Consider the following 16491-nt stretch of genomic DNA (forward strand, 5'->3'; position numbering starts at 1 on the left):
TGAAATGGACTGTAATGTGTCCATCTTGGGATATTTCACATCTTTCTACCAGTTCTATTGCTTTATCGATTGGTTCTGCATACGAATAACGCTCAAGGTGAGCTAAAAATAGAAACTCATTTGCAGAACCTTTTATTGCTCAGTGGTTTCATGCTGGTGACTCCTGCCTGCCCTCGGCATCCCCCCCAATCACCCATTTGCACTGTCAGAGCTAATTAATGCCTCTCAGTTAATTAAACACACTCAAATCCCTCTTTTTATGATGAAAACTATAATACTGACATAATGACAGAGAAGGGAATACCCTGATAAACCGGCTGCAGAGGAAAGGGAGTGCAGACTGTGACCTGTTCCCATGCAGGCTTCACCTTTTGAGCAGTTTCTCTCCTAAAAACTGAATTGAGAAAAAAACGACTTTTAAGAATTTCTTCAAATTTTTAACTCTATATTGAGGCATCAGTTGTGAATGAGGAAGCGTGCAGGGAGGGCACTTGTTACTTCGACCACAGACAGCTCGAGGTCTGCAGAGGAAATGAGCTTATGTTTATGACGTCGATAATTAATCTTTGCTCTATGGCTGTGGGCATGAGTCATTCAGTTTTATGTGCGTTGTGGAGAGAGATCAGTAATCACCTGACATGCAGAATAAGACTGTAAATCCACCAATTTGAAAACAGAGCAGCGGGGGAAACTGCTGCTTTCTAAAAGACACAAACATCACGATGGAAAGTAACACTGAGTCACAATCGAGTTTGGTTTTCAGAAAAGCTTGAACAAGCTTTAGCCAGAGAGCTGATTGTCCTACTTCCGTACATTGAGGTTTGACTGCGCTTGCCACTACTCACCAGTGTCGTGTGGTTACTTATATTTAGTTACTAGTTATAAAAAACATGGTGCGGTTATATACGACTGAGAAAACAGAATAAGCCATTTGAAATTATGGAAGAAATCATCCCACAAATGCAAATGACACACAATTTAAAACGGAAATAATCGGACTACATCAATATGAGAGTTAGAGGGAGGAGGATGCTCTATTATCTAGATTAGGGGGAAGGAAGATGCTCTATAATCTGAATTCCTGAAAAACAATGGAGGCAGAAACAAAACAGCCGAGAAAAACTTGCGAAAGATAATTTCATCTTATTATATTTTAACTTAGTGGTGAAATACAATTGTTGTTAAAGACGCAATGTAAAAAGATTGGTTGGGAAATATTCCAAATATTTCAATAAGGGAAGTGCTCTTTTTAAAGTAAACAGCAACAGTGCTGGTCTTTACAGTTTTGGATAATGCTGATGTGTTCAGGCGGCTCGGTGAAAACAACACACAGGAAACGGACGGAGTGAAAATTCTATTTAATCAGCAGTTTGATTTCCATTAAAATGACTTCAGCGTTACAAAGTGATGACGAATGAACCTGTGACTCCTAAACATGATAAACCGAAGTAATTTACAAACTTAAAAACATGATTTATAGAGTAATTTACTCAAAAGTTTCCCACCATGTCGTTCCTCATGATTTTACGTATTAGTTTCCGCCGCGCCTCCTCCGTCCTCCTCGTGTGTCTCCATGTGTTTCTTCAGCTGGGCTTTGGACGGGAACGTCATCATGCAGCGCTCGCAGTGCGGCTTGGCCCGCTTCACGCCGGCGTGGCTGCGCTTGTGCCGGGCCAGTTCCGACGAGCTCTTGAACTTGAGCTGGCAGGCGTCGCAGGCGTACGGCCGCTCGCCCGTGTGGATCCTCCGGTGCAGCTGAGCCTCGCTGAGCGTGAGGAAGGACTTCTCGCAGTGTCCGCAGGGGAACGGGCGCTCTCCTGTGGGGACGAGGTCAAGGGGTCAGATTATCCATCAGATTAAACACTTTCGAGCATGAAAAGAAGCTCAAACTGCTGGAGTTGAAGTATTTTTTAAGTTCAGGTGGTAACCATCATTGGATTACTTCACTACGGTGACTACTTTACAACTGCTTTATTTTAGCATTTACTACAACATACACCGAGAAGAATTCCTATGAAATTTGTGAAATGGACTAAACTGAATTGGATTAATCCTCAAAAACTGTTAAATTAATTAAAATATTCTGAAATCAACAGTTTTATTAAATAGTAGAAATGCCAGTTTGAGTGTAGAGACCTGTGTGGATGAGGTTGTGCCGAGTCAGCGCGTACGGCTTGGTGAAGCGCTTCCCGCAGTAGCTGCAGGGGAACGGGCGGGCGCCGCTGTGCGACACGATGTGCTCCTGCTGGGACTTCTTGCTCTTGAAGCGCTTGTCGCACTGTGGGCAGGAGAACGGCTTGTCGTCCACGTGCGACCGGTGGTGCTTCAGGAGCTCGCCCTGCGACAGGAAGCCTTTCCCACACTGGGAGCAGAGGAAGGGCTTCTCGCCCGTGTGCATGCGCTCGTGGCGGGCCAGCACGGACACCAGCGTGAACCTCTTGGGGCAGTGCGAGCACTGGAACGGCCGCTCGCCGGTGTGGACCCGGAGGTGCTTCATGAGCATGAAGCGCAGCGAGAACCTGCGGCTGCACTGCGTGCACTGGTGCGGCCGCTCGCCGGTGTGAGTGGACAGGTGCCGCTTCACGTCCGACCGGCGGGTGTACGTCTTCTCGCAGTGCGGACACTTGAACTGGTGCTTCACCTGGTGGATCTGCCTGTGCTGCGAGCGGGCCAGCAGCGAGTCGAAGCCCTCGCCGCACTGCTGGCAGACGTAGCGCTTGGCGCTGACGTGGGACTTGCGGTGCTCGAGCAGCTCGGGCGGCGAGGGGAAGCTCTGGCTGCAGATGGAGCAGATCTGAGGGAGCTGGCTCTCCTGGGAGTGACTCTTCTTGTGGTGGACGGTGAGCGCGCGCAGGTTGGCGAAGGAGCTGCGGCACACCTGGCAGGAGAAGGAGATGGCCACGCCGTGGCGCTTGCTCTCGTGCTTCGCCAGGTCCCACGAGTGCTGGAAGGTGCGCTCGCACTGCGAGCAGTGGAACGGCCTCTCGCCAGTGTGGATGAGCTGGTGTCTCCTCACGTCGGACGTCCTGGTGAACGTTTTCCCACACGTCTCGCACATCAGGGCTTTCTGTCTGCCGCGCGGCGATGGTGGGACTTTGCTCCGATGATCAGACGGATCTGTTTCGCTCTGCTCGGCGGCTCCTTTGGGGAACAGTTTGATGGAGGTAAAGATTTCGTCTGTGCTGGAGGCCGACGGCGTGAAGGAGGCTCCGGAGAGAGTCCTGTACACTTCGGTACGGACGCTCTGCATGTGGAAGTGAGCCGGACTGTTTGGATCCGATGTGTGGAAAGGACACTGGGAGCAGGTGAAGATGATGGACGTCATCTCATCCGAATCACCTGCAGATAAAAAAGCTGAAGGTCAAAAGGTTGAAGGCGCGTTTTCACCTCCGATGGATTAAACACAGATGTTTCTGCAGGTATACACACGTGGACACATTTGTTGGTATCCCTCTGTTAATGAAAGAAAAACCCACAGTGGTCACAGGAATAACTTGAATCTGACAAAAATAATAATAAATAAAAATTCAATGAAAATTAAGCGATGAAAATCAGACACTGTTATTGAATTGTGGTTCAAAAGAATTATTTTAAAAAACAAACTCATGAAACTGGCCGGGACAAAAATGATGGTACCCCTAGAAAAGATTGAAAATAATTTCACCATAAGGACATGTTCAACCAAGGTGTGTCCTCTAATGAGCATCACAGGTGTCTACAAAGTTCTTATCAGTCAGTCGGCCTATTCAAAGGGTGACAAGTCGTCACTGTGCTGTTTGCTGACATGGTGCGTACCACACTAACACATGGACCAGAGGGAGTGAGGGAGAGAGTTGTCTCAGGAGATTAGAAAGAAAATTATAGACAAGCATGTTAAAGGTAAAGGCTATAAGACCATCTCCAAGCAGCTTCATGTTCCTGTGACTACAGTTGCACATATTAGTCAGGAATTAAAGCTCCACAGTCAAAGTGAACTTCACAGGAGACGACCAAGGACACCGCTGTTGAAAACAAATCATAAAAAAGTGAGATTGGAATTTGCCAAACTGCATGTTGACAAGCCACAAAGCGTCTGGGAGAATGTCCCGTGGACCGACGAGACAAAACTGGAACTTTTTGACAAGGCACATCAGCTCTATGCTCACAGACGCAAAAATGAAGCAACCCAAGAAAAGAACACTTTCCCTACTGTGAAACATGGAGGAGGCTCTGTTATGTTCTGAGGCTGCTTTGCTGCATCTGGCACAGGGTGTCGTTCGTCTGTGCAGGGTACAATGAAATATCAAGACAATCAAGGTGTTCTGGAGAGAAACGTGCTGCTCAGTGTCAAAAAGCTGGTCTGTGTGGCAGGTCAGGGGTCATGCAACAGGATAATGACCCAAAACACAGCGAAAAACCTCCAAGAATGGCTAAGAGCAGAACATTGGACTGTTCTGATGTGGCCTTCTGTGAGCGCTGATCTAAATCCTATTGAACGTCTGTGGAAGGAGCTGAAACCTGCCGTCCAGTTTGCTCATGAGCAGTGGGTCAAAATACCTGCTGGGAGGTGCAGAAGTCTCATTGAAAGTTACAGAAATCACTTGATTGCAGTGATTGCCTCAAAAGGTTGTGCAACCAAATATTAAGTTCAGGGTACCATCATTTTTGTCCAGGCCTGTTTCACGAGTTTGTGTTTTAAAATAATTCTTTTGAACCACAATTCAATAACAGTGTCTGATTTTCATCGCATTTTTACTTACTATTACTTTTGTCAGATTCAAGTTATTCCTGTGACCATTGTGGGTTTTTCTTTCATTAACAGAGGGGTACCAACAATTTTGTCCACGTGTGTACAAGTCTTTATACCGAAGGTATATTCTAACATACCTTTCTGTTTTAACCTGTGAATTTAGATGAAAATGGTCTCACAGAGCTTCTCACCTTTATCACTTCCTTTGATAGCGATCACAGATGGGGCTGCAGAAAGGTCGGCGTTGCTCCTATTGTGGAAAAAAAACAACAACAGTACTTTAACTTAGTCATAAACAGACACTGGGAAGTGACATATCTTTGTAATTTAATAGAAAACACTAACAGTCTCCCTCTCTTTCGTGTACAACAACCATTTAATAAGCAATAAAAAGAAGTAGTGGTGTAAATTATGAACTTTAGCTTTATATCTTCAGTATAGACACATTCGCAACTTGTCCTTTTCTCCATATTTAAAGTTATTCTTTAAATATATTTTTACTTTGAAAGGCAAAAAAAGAGGAAAAGTCACATGATTCAGGATTAAAATCGTCAAATCAAATTAAAAAATTTACAATTTTTTTACTTTTTTTTGTGATTTAGCACTTTTGGATTTTATTCGTACATTTTCGGTTCCTCGCCGATTTCTCTCGCCATCCTCTTGATTTTACACGTCTCCTGCCAGCTCAGCGACGGCTTCGTTTGTAGACGAGTTGAGCGGCGCACGGCAGCCGAGGCGTCCGGCTGTTGTGTTTCAGACAATTCGCTGGAGAAATGTTCGGGCAGTGATTCGCTGCTGTCGCTCTCTGGGCCTCCGGGCTGCTTATCGTCCTTCACCGTTTCGTCATCGTTTTCTCCTCTTACGTCGCTCTGATGACTTGATTCCTGCTCTTTGTGCGAGTCCATTTCATGAGGTCCGTGTCCTGATTCGAGCTCGTTATGAAGATAGGACTCGTTGCTCCTCCTCGATGCCGCCTCTGGACCCAGGCTCTCCTTCCTCAGTGCAAACGTTTTGGTCAGAGTCTCCAAAGCTTTGGCGACTCCCGCAGCTTCGCAGCTTTCCTCAGACCTGGAGTCGGCGGCCTCCATCACCGCCTCGATCTCCTCTTCGTAGAAGTCTGTCTGGTCTTGCACTTCAGCTGACTCGATCATTTCCTCTTCCTCCTGCGATGCTCGGACTTCCACCTCGGTGTAGATGGCCACGATGCTGTACTGGTCCGCCCCGGGCAAAGAGACGGGGTTCAGGATGTTGGCGTAGTTGTGGATGGACTCGGTGACCGACACGTTTGTCTTCTGCGAGGGAGGGATGGAAAGTGCCGACATGATGCAGCTGCCAATGGTGGAAGAAGGACCGTCTAAAAGAGGGAGAAGTGTAGAAAGTCCTTAGTTCACATCGATGGGGGCAAATCTGTATTTTTGGCTAAAAAAACAAAACAAAACAAAAACTTATTAACATGAGAATGTAGATTATACTAATGCACTATCACTTATAACATTATGACCACTGTTGTCGTGTACACCGACACTCAAAAAGCTACCAAAGCTTTGTGTTTTACTTGAAAACATCTTTTAAACACGGCTAAAAACTGATTGACACCAAAGTATGATCTCAAAAGTCGCATTTCTCGGGTCAAAATGTTATTGCTGACAGAGTAAATATACCATTATGAGCCTGGGAACAAATGTTTAAACACTGTCTTAAAAAACGCTTGAAGATTCAGAGCTGCCTTCTGCTCTTCTTACACGTCATTTTCAGCAGCCCTGAACTTCTGTAGTGCTCCAACACCGAACCGAGCTCCTCGGCTGAAGACTTCACACACTCCCCCAGAGCGCAGGGAGCCGAGCCGAGCCAGGCCGCAGTCTGTAATCACAAGGTTTGACGACCTGTTAGGATGACGTGGGGCCGATAAAGTCCCCAGAAACAGCTGCGCGAGGCGAATGAATACCTGTTTGAGGTCGGGGACTGGGAGCAGCTTTTCCAGCTTAGACAGCAGCTCCCATAATAACACGTGTAGCGCTGCGTCGTACTGCGGACCGTATTCAACTGGGAAAACCTCCTGGAAGAGATAATCGCAGGTTTACTGTTTGCATTGTTGAGAAAAAAAACTAAATGTCAAGGTGATACTTTGGCCTTCCAGAGCCTGGCTCCTTGCAAAGATCTTTACATTACTAACCAACATTCTATCCTATTGAAGACAAATCTGCTCTTTGCTAAATGTTTAACAGCTTGTCTGACAACTTCTGTCATATTATGGTCAACAATAAAATCTTTTGATTTGTGCATCTTTTAGAATAACACATTTTTAGCACATCAGCATAAACTAAAGATTTCTAAGCACATCTTGGATAAACAGGGTCCAGGATTGGATTAAACAGCTATTTATATCAGTTTTTTACTTCTTTTGTCTCGGAAATCTGTAAAATGATTATATTATTTTTCATATGGACTACTAGACAAGAGAAAACACAAGCAGGGGGGTTAGTGCCCATCCAAATAGACATGTAAATCTAAGTGTGTAATATGTTTATTAATCTGAGTTTCACAACTCTGCCCCCATCTGGTGCTTCCTTCACCCATCCTGACTCCATGGCCCTTTCTTCTGACCTTCTCCTCTCATTTGGAGACAATTTGAATCTTGTATTGACAGAGTTGTATATGTGCAGGTTGTTTTTAAGATGTTGCAATCTACTTGTAAAATTAAAAAAAAAAAAAAAAAAAAAAGTCTTGCTGACTTGTACTAGTTACTTACTAATAATTTGCATGTGCAAATTTAGAAATTCACATCAGGGATTAAAAGATATTTCTATTCTATGTGTTGTGAATAAGTAAAAAAAAAAGTTGTGTTTTTTATGTAAAACATTCGCTCCGATTCGTGCACATATTTACATACTATGTTTACTATACAGAAGAGATTTACATAAATAATGCATATATAAAGTTGACCAATTAAATGTTTTAAATACATGTTACCTCAACGAATACTTCCAATATATAAGAAAAGAGATTAAAAATCAACAAATATTATCGTTATTGCTTTCTTTGAAAGATGCCTAGTTAGTTTTTCTCACCGTAAAGAAATAGGCCCTCTCGATTGGATCTTTCAGCAGGCTCTGAACGAGTGCAGTGAACGTAGACTCTGTGGTTTTCACATCTGAATCCCTGTACTGCCACAAACCAAAAACATACCATTAAAATTATTATTATTAATAAAAAAAAAAAAAAAAAGATTTCTTCTATTGTTTTGTTGCTGGACTCACATCTATGTTTGAAGATGTGACGGGGAGTCTGTCCAAGTAGCTCTGGATCAGCTGGCAATCCACAGAACCCCGTGTTGACCCTTTGCAGAGCTCCAAAATCAACTGAAACACAAACAGAATGAGTGACTGGAGGAAGACGAGCCTGAGCGCAGGCGGCACAGACGCCGGCTCACCCTTGCTCGGAGTCCGAGAATGAGCTGAGCTCTCTGTCTGTGGTTGATCAGACCGGGGACCGCCTCAGTCACCATGAATACAAACTCCTGGAGCCTCTCGTAGTTCATCACGTCTTTCTGCTTCGCCAGCTGCCACATGGCAGCGGACAGGAGCTGCAGCGGAGGCACCAGGAGGCGAAGAGACGACAGAGGATCTGAAACACAGATATGCAATTTATCCATACTTTACATAATGTAATATTGTCTGGGCTGCCTCACGTCCTTCACAACTAATATTCAATATTTCAACTGCATCTTCTGTTTACAAAGGGTAAACTATTAATACTCTACAAACATGCATATGTATGTATACATTCATCAATAATAAACAAGAACTTCCAGAGGCACCAATCAGAAACACAGAGATGTAATGTCACAGCTGACCTCAAGAGGGCAGAATTTAGCTGTAAAATTCAAGGATTGTCTGGAGATTTCCTCAACACGCTGTTTTTGCTTTATTTATTTTCTTTACTGGTAAAAATGTTTACATTAACGCGTTGACGTTCTACATACATCGCATATAATGATTTGTTAACAATCGCATAAGTTATTTCTTCTTTAAATACATTTAAAACGCCAGCAATATTGCTTGTGGACCTGGATAATTCCTGGATGGTTAATAATTAAAAAGACTTCACAAATGTATGGTCTGGTTAAACGTGAGCAGCTGTGCCATAGTGAATTAGAGAAGCCGACAAAGGTATTTGAAAACATTATAATAAATAGGTATAAAGAGTGTGCTTACAGCAAAACGGAAGCAGGTTGACAGTTTATAAAAGTCGTGATTTCTTTACATAGACGGCTCCCGCTAAGTGTCAAAAGAAAAAACCCAGCTTTTCAACATTACAGCGACTTCAGCGGATATTCAGACTCACCTCGTACTTTCTCCGGTGATCTATGAGCTTCCATTAGTTAGAAAAACGCCTTCCGGAGGAATGAAAAAATTAATGTAAAAGAGTGTTTTTGCATTTGGTGGCTAACATGCGCCGTTACAACGCAAGCGTCGTCGCCTCAAGTTTACCACTTCCGGTAAATATTTCAAAATAAAATGTGTGTATGTATGTTCATATATAATCGCTATAGGAGATGATGTACACTTAGTGCAATTTGTAGTGGTGATAATCTGTTACAAACAAACAAACAAAAAAGGTATTCTCTTTGCTATTTTTGTACATTTATTCAGAGCAAAAACAGCATGGTTCGTTTGGTAGAGTATCCCAGTCAGAAGGTTGCAGGATTGATTCCCATCTCAACATGCCAAAGTCTCCTTGAGCAAGACATTGAACCCCAAACTGCTCCCAATGGATTGACAGAGCCTTGCATGGCAGTGGCCTCCATTGGTATGTGTGTGTGTGTGTGTGTGTGTGTGTGTGTGTGTGTGTGTGTGTGTGTGTGTGTGTGTGTGTGTGTGTGTGTGTGTGTGTGTGTGTGTGTGTGTGTGTGTGTGTGTGTGTGAATGGGTGAATGCGATTAATGATGCAAAGTCCATTGGGACTGCTCACACAGTTGAAAAGCGCTACGTAAGTGAAGTCCATTTACAATAGATTTTTTCCGAATGCAAAAATTATTCATTCATTCATTCATATTGTTTTTATATGTTTCCACAGTGGGACTGTGTTTAAAAATGAAAAAAGGTCAATTAAGAGTTGAATAGTTCAAAATCTTTATATGATTATATGACCTGATTCAACATAATCATATAAAGATTTTGAACTATTCAGCTCTTGATAAAAGATCAATAGATCTTTTAACCTTTGGCCATCCAAAACAAGTAATATTAGGACATGGTTATAGAGAATTGCCTTTTGGTAAAAAATAAAGTACATACAAAACCTCTGAAAAAAGTAAAAATAAAGTAAATTGCAGTAAGTGAAGAAATGAGATGTAGATGTTGGTACAGTTTCCAGTCTTGTGATGAGTCTTGCCAGCAGAGGGAACTATAAGTAGCTCAGCTTTAGAAATAGCTTTCCTCTGCCTGTCTGGCATGCGTTTTCCACTCTGTGTCACCAGCTCACCCTGCGCACGCTGCTGACTGATAATCTTCTGTTTCACAGTTCAGGAACTCCACAGACTGTTTACCTGCATCAAAAGCTCCCCCTGCAGACATCTGTTGACCTTTGAAAGGCCTTGGACACACATTAAAGCCTGATATAGTCACATTTGCTAATGTTTACCTTCTTCGTTTGTAGTTTTTCTTACTCTGGATAGACAGCAGTGTCACCACAGACTTCTCTCCTGCCAACTGTTATGTCATGGATTTGGGAAATGGGGTGGGTGACAGGGAGAGGAGGAGAGAGCGGGAGAGAGAGAGAGAGAGAGAGAGAGAGAGGGAGATAGAGAGAGTGAGAGACTTTTGAACAGCTTGTCTACCTTGTTATTCTCGTGTCAGCTCCAGCATGCATGTCTGCGTATCTGTTTGATTTGTGGCTTCGTGTCCGAGTGCACGTCACACTTTGATCTACTTCTCGTCTCCTCCGGCACCGAGCTCAGAGGACGCAGGTATGCATGGATGTTGCTTTTCCTTTCTATTCACCTATAAAGAAAAAAGACTAAATGTATCTCAATCGATAAATGAAGGGTATGGCTGAGTTTTGTGTATTTGCAGGTGTAATGACTATAAAGTGTTGGAAGTTGTCTGTGTCATTCAAGTTAAGGCAACGAAGGACACATTTAATCCTGAACGAGAGGAGCTGCTCTGTCTAATCCACTTTGATTCTCTCACTTTGACATTGAGATCTGACCTTTGAATCATGGTGTCTGATTTCTGTCCTTGTCACACATTTGACCAGAAAACTAAATCTTACTTCTCTGTGAGTCTGTCATGGTCAGGCTGGGATCAATGGGAATCCAATTACTCAAGTAGGACATTGAGTGAAGGTGGATCACCGAGGAGAAAAGGTTGATTGCAGGCAGTGACACCATTGAAGCTCAATGTGTGTTTGTGCAAGAGTGTGTTTGTGTATGTGTGAAAGGCTTAAAGTGTGTAGCAACCCTGGGCTGGGGCCTACAAGTTTCATAAAGCCTGGACAAACAACATGGCTGAAGGTTTTTTTCCCCCCCTAATAGATATTGGAGTCAAAGTTATTTGGCAGTCTAAATCTGAAAAAGTTTGGTAATCATGACACAAATGACCCTTTTCAGAGTTTCCTCCCACATAAAGTAACCAGCTCAATGAGCAGGAAAGATGTTTGCTATTTTGCGACACAAAAGCAACAATGTTCCAGTTTATAACACCACTGTGAGGAATTATGTTCAAAGGAATAACACTGAAATGATGCTGTTCCCCTCCTCTGTGAACTATTTATATCCCCAGAACATCTTCTTGCAATTTGAAGCCACTTAAAATGTCATTTGCGAGTGGAAAACTGGATACTGTGTTGCACATGCGCGTTCCATAGATTAAAATGCCAGTAAATCAGTAAATTTAGGATGACATTTACAGGTAAAACCTAAAGCCTCTTCGTACCTGGTTTTGTGGCCCTTTAAATCAGAAAACAAAACAAAAACAAGCAAGCAAAGACAAATAAAAAAGGCTCTAAACAAATGTGTTCTAAGAATGTTTACTGCAGTATAATGGTACTAATTTAGATTTGAAAAATCCAAGACTATGTATTGGTTTAGTATTTGTCTGGTTATCTTATCAATTTAAAGTCTCAAACATTACATTTGTTAAATCTTCATGAATGAAGATTTTTCTTGTTTATTTTGCTCATAATCACAATTGCATTTGACAAGTGAATTTCTGAATTCACGAGTGCAGACGTAACAGAAGCTGGAACCCCGGAGAGGCTGTGTGAGGATTGTGAACGTGACACAGCATCAGTAGTGAGCGAGTAGGAGCAAGTGTTGAAAATATCTATTCTGGGACTGGCATGGGGGGGTAAAGAGTTTCTGTGGGCAAAGCCGAGGCACGTCACACAGACAGGAGGGTCACCTTCAGAGCCGAGAGGTAGATTTGGTTGACCTGAATTTATGCAAATATACAAGCATCCTGAGCTGTTTGTGATCAGAAATGCTGTTTCAGATTCATTTAAGTGTTAAGACTCCAGCAGGTTGTAGGGTGCATGGCCTTGGGAGTTCCAGACATTAAAGAGAATGCCTTAGTGCAGCTTTCCTCCCTTTTTTTTGTCCGATCTCCACCGCCGTGTGAAATCTATGAAACAGCTTCAACACTCTATGCTGACAGATGGAGATGCATATAGTGCCTAAACATAGTAAGATATGCAGGTTGAAGCTATACATAGTCACGGCCGCTGCAATATGCAGCGTCCAGTGAGCAACTTTTTCCAATCACAGCCGCCACTGATGTCACTGAGAACAAGTAAAAATAGATGGTAACGGCAGGAATCTGTGGCCGCGTTGCACATTATCATTAACTTTCTCCGCGAGGCCACAATGGAGGAAGGACACACTCGTACACTGACTAGTAACTAACTAACGAGACTTTATCTTACTGGAGTTAATATTTAAGACTTCAATAGAAAACTAGGCCAATCTAAGTTATTGGCCTTCGCTGAAATGCTTGACAATGAAACTGTTTCAAAGGTGTCGAGGAAGGAAATTTCAAGACTTATTTTCTTTTTTGGGCCTTTTTTAAAGTCAGTATATCAAAAAGATACTATTATTGTCACCAGAATCACACATATCTCACAATTAGTTTTTAAGAAATCATTAAATGGAATGAATTTTTGGGCCTTTACTAAAATGTCCACTTGAGCTAAACCATCTTGTGAGAACTGAGTGCATTGGGGATATGCTTAAAATTGATATACTGACTCTTGCATCAGTTTTATGTACTAGTGTTATTAACCTGTATAACAACATGTAGTTGTTGGCACTAATTATAGTGATACCGTCCACAGAATGAGCAAAAAAATAACCTGTAATCTCACATATGAAGAGCTGATATGAGCATATTTTGCACAAGAAAACAAACAACATATCAGACTATAATGTTCAGTATATGTCAATCAGCGTCAATCACTATGAATTGTTCCTGGTGCGGTTGATTAAAAATGTTTGTATCATGCTCTGTCATCTTACTTTCCACCCGTTTCAAAGTGCCACACAAGCAGGGTTCATTGTTTATTCATGTCTTGTGACAGTCACAGGATAGCCTAAATAATTTAGCGGATTCTCCGAGGTGAAACCTTTCGTCAAAATTAAACTGAAGTGTGAAAAGTTATATGTTCAATATGTTTGGGAGGAATATGGATGTTGTTGATAGAGGGTTGACTCAGTCTTTTGTAAAGTTTACTTTAAAATATTAAACTTTTTCCATTATCCTTGTGATCATTCCTTGAATTGAAACTGTTTTCTGTCTTGAAAGTACATTTTAGATTTTGTTTAGCAACTCATAATAGACTCACAATGTAATTAAATCATGAGTGCATAGTGCAATAAGTCTTTGCATAAGATTGATTAATGTAATGACTTATATTAACCTCACTGGTGTGGATCATTTATACCTCTTAAAGGTGAAAACAGAGCAAACTTCCATATGTATACGTTTGCTCTTCCACACAGAGTTAATCTACAACATTTCTTTCTTTGCTTTTCTAAAGTCCTAGATTTCTATCGCTGTATGTTTTGTCTCATCATCCATTGGTCCTGTGAAGCAGTGATAGTTCCATGAGGGAACAGTTGCGTCTTTTGTCCAACTACTTTTGGTCCTTATAAAAAGAGGTAGCTACATATTTAAAGAGCAATAATTCTCAAATCCTCCCTCCAACATGGGGGTGAGAACCCTCAAATTAATCATTTGGATTTTTGTTTTTAAATAGCTTTGAGCTTCTAAGATGTAATCTAAATGGTCACAAATGCAAATATTCTGTTGAAATACTTAAATTTCAGACGTCAGCAAGCTATAGACCATAGATAGGTGTGTTTTCATAATAGAGGTTTTCTATGCTTTTATGTTGTTTTTGAGGTTTTATGATTGTCTTCATATGAACTACACAATGTTTTGCTTTTAAATTGCAGCCTAGGGGATTAATAATGTTTCTTAAATCATATGCAGGGCAAAAAGCATTATTTGGAATATCTAATTTATATATTTCTATAATTTATAGATACAATTTTACTGCTCAGTACGCTTTACAAGTGCCGTCACACAGAAACACACAAAAAGACAAATATACACTAGATTCAAATGGGACAGTAGAGGAATGAATCATCATTTGTGTGCAGGTATGCATGGAAATGTAATAATCAAAAAAGATCCCCTCATCTGCCATTGTACACTGGGTATGAATCAATAACTTGTAACGACTACCTTACTCTCTGCACTGTAAAAACACCTTCATCAGTTAATCAGTTCCTTGTTCTATGTGTTTACAGCGGTCAGCCTTCAGTCTGGAGGAAAAAGCCCCAGTCGAGTCCAGCCGGGGGGATGGAGGAGGAGGCAGCCCCGGCCCCGCTGCCACTCTACCCCTGACCCACACAGGGAGCCCCGGGCCCTGGCAGAGCGAGAGCCTGCTGGCAGAGTCCTGGTCCACCATGGGCGACGTGGATCCTGATCCGGAGGACACCAAGAGCCTGGACAGCAACGACGGGGCGGCGCTGGCAGGGGAGGAGAACCACTCCTCCAACTCAGACATGGTCCACCTGGAGCGAGAGGAGGCCGAGATGCTGCAGGAGGCGGCCGAGCGGGAGGAGAAGGGGAGGAGGACGGGGGAGGAAGAGGAGGATGAAGACGAGATGCAGACGAGCGTGCTGAGCGTGTTGGGAGGGGAGCGGGAGTTGGTAGCGCTCCGAGAGGAGGAGCAGGACCTCCACGCTCCAGAAACCGAGGAGCTCCTGGTGTCAGCAGAGGAGCCTCACCGGGAGAAGGAGCCTGTGGAGTTTCGGCACGTGGTTCCCCCGATGGCTCTTCCTCCTCTGCCCATAGTCAAGCTCCACCCCCCCTCCACCACGTCCACGCCGGTCCCTTCAACAACCACCTCTGAAGCCGAGGAGCTCTACCCCTCTCAGGGCCTCCTCCCCCCCTCTATTCTCTCGGCGATGGCAGCAGAGCTTCCCGCAGTGAGCACTGAACAGCTACAGTTCTCACAGATTCCCCTCTCGGACAAACATTCAGAAAAAGAGTCACAGGCAGTGCCAGAGAAGCCAGAGCTGGAGCCATCTGCCCCCAAGACCAAACCTCTCACCTCCACCGAGCTGCTGTGTGGAGGCGCCGCTTTAGTCGCCGTGGTCGCGGTGGTGGCGTACGGCGCCATGGTCTACTGCAGAAAGTAGAAACACGCCTCTCTTTCTGGTATCCTCTGTTTTTAACTCTATTCCACGTGAAATATTCCACTTCTGGATGCAACTCTGACGCTCTTTTCATTGTTAGACACCTTCGGCAGATTATTAAATTTGTGCTACCTCAGCTCTCAGCAGAGCTCATGGCCTTTGTTTTACTGTTCATTTCTGAGGAGTCATAACCAGTAAAATACAAACCTGGAATGTCCAAAAAAAGAAAAATGTAAAGTTCAATTTCAATTTCAAAAGAAATCTTGTGAATTGTTCAGTGTCTCTTTGCGTGTGAGTGTCTTTTTGTTTTGTGTATCAGAAAATGACACCAGGAATGAAATTATGCTTCTTCTTTAAACTACCAAACATGGCAACCTCCAATGTTCCAATGTTCAATTTCCTAGTCTACATAATTCACAACACCACAAGACACAATATAGTTATATAGAGTCCCAAAATTAGAACAACCAGCTTGTCACACATATGAATATAAATAACATATAGATCAGAGGCTACAATTTATCTTCAGCTATGCTGAAAAGTATTTACTTTATTTTCTGATGTTAACATTTGTAAAGAAAAATAAACTGACTTCACTTAGGCCCTGTCCACATGAGCCAACCCCCGTCCTCATGGGAAACATCTGCGTCCATGCAACACCACAAGAACTACTCGACATGATGTAGTCCATATGCCAGGCCTATAGGTGGCGCTGTAACTCTGCCATATAAATAAACCAAAAAGGAAGAGGACAAGGGGGGAAACAAATGGGGAAATCGACAAATCCGACGTCTCACCTTATTAAACCAAATAAAATCAGTCGCTTCTGCAGCAGGATCTGGAGCAGGTGGTCCGCCAATGTTGTTGTTGTCAAGTGACGTAGCGGAGTAAGTCGCGGGATTATCTGGTGGAGAGGTGGGGCAATGACATCATCGTTTTCAGCAAATGTGCGCCGTGTCCAAAAACACCAGGCTGTGTGGACGATCGGCCAAAAACAATGTGGTTACATGAAGCGGCGTTGTCGTGTGGACAGAGCCTTAGATAACACATTTTGACTGCT

General features: G+C 43.1%; 2 protein-coding genes across 3 annotated transcripts; one reads left to right on the top strand and one right to left on the bottom strand.

The window, feature by feature from the left end:
* Positions 1 to 1339: 1339 nt before the first annotated feature.
* Positions 1340 to 9229, bottom strand: LOC308126978 (uncharacterized protein). 2 transcript variants are annotated; one of them, XM_080491699.1, is made up of 10 exons: positions 9081 to 9229; positions 8160 to 8353; positions 7987 to 8088; positions 7798 to 7893; positions 6675 to 6785; positions 6472 to 6589; positions 5354 to 6083; positions 4921 to 4979; positions 2137 to 3339; positions 1340 to 1817 (listed from the first exon to the last, which is right to left on the bottom strand). In XM_080491699.1, the coding sequence occupies exons 2-10, from the start codon at positions 8295 to 8297 to the stop codon at positions 1525 to 1527; spliced, it is 2850 nt and encodes a 949-aa protein (XP_080347825.1). In that variant the 5' UTR covers positions 8298 to 8353; positions 9081 to 9229; the 3' UTR covers positions 1340 to 1524. The 2 variants fall into 2 exon arrangements, with proteins under 2 accessions (XP_080347825.1, XP_080347824.1); XM_080491698.1 differs by having other exon boundaries at positions 9074 to 9223.
* Positions 9230 to 10477: 1248 nt separating this feature from the next.
* On the top strand, positions 10478 to 16272 carry LOC308126870 (uncharacterized protein). Its single transcript, XM_080491560.1, has 2 exons — positions 10478 to 10697; positions 14538 to 16272. Exon 2 carries the CDS (start codon positions 14697 to 14699, stop codon positions 15432 to 15434), a length of 738 nt encoding a protein of 245 aa, XP_080347686.1. The 5' UTR covers positions 10478 to 10697; positions 14538 to 14696; the 3' UTR covers positions 15435 to 16272.
* Positions 16273 to 16491: the final 219 nt, after the last annotated feature.

Source organism: Lipophrys pholis (assembly GCF_963383615.2).
Source record: "Lipophrys pholis genome assembly, chromosome: 22".
Taxonomy (NCBI): domain Eukaryota; kingdom Metazoa; phylum Chordata; class Actinopteri; order Blenniiformes; family Blenniidae; genus Lipophrys; species Lipophrys pholis.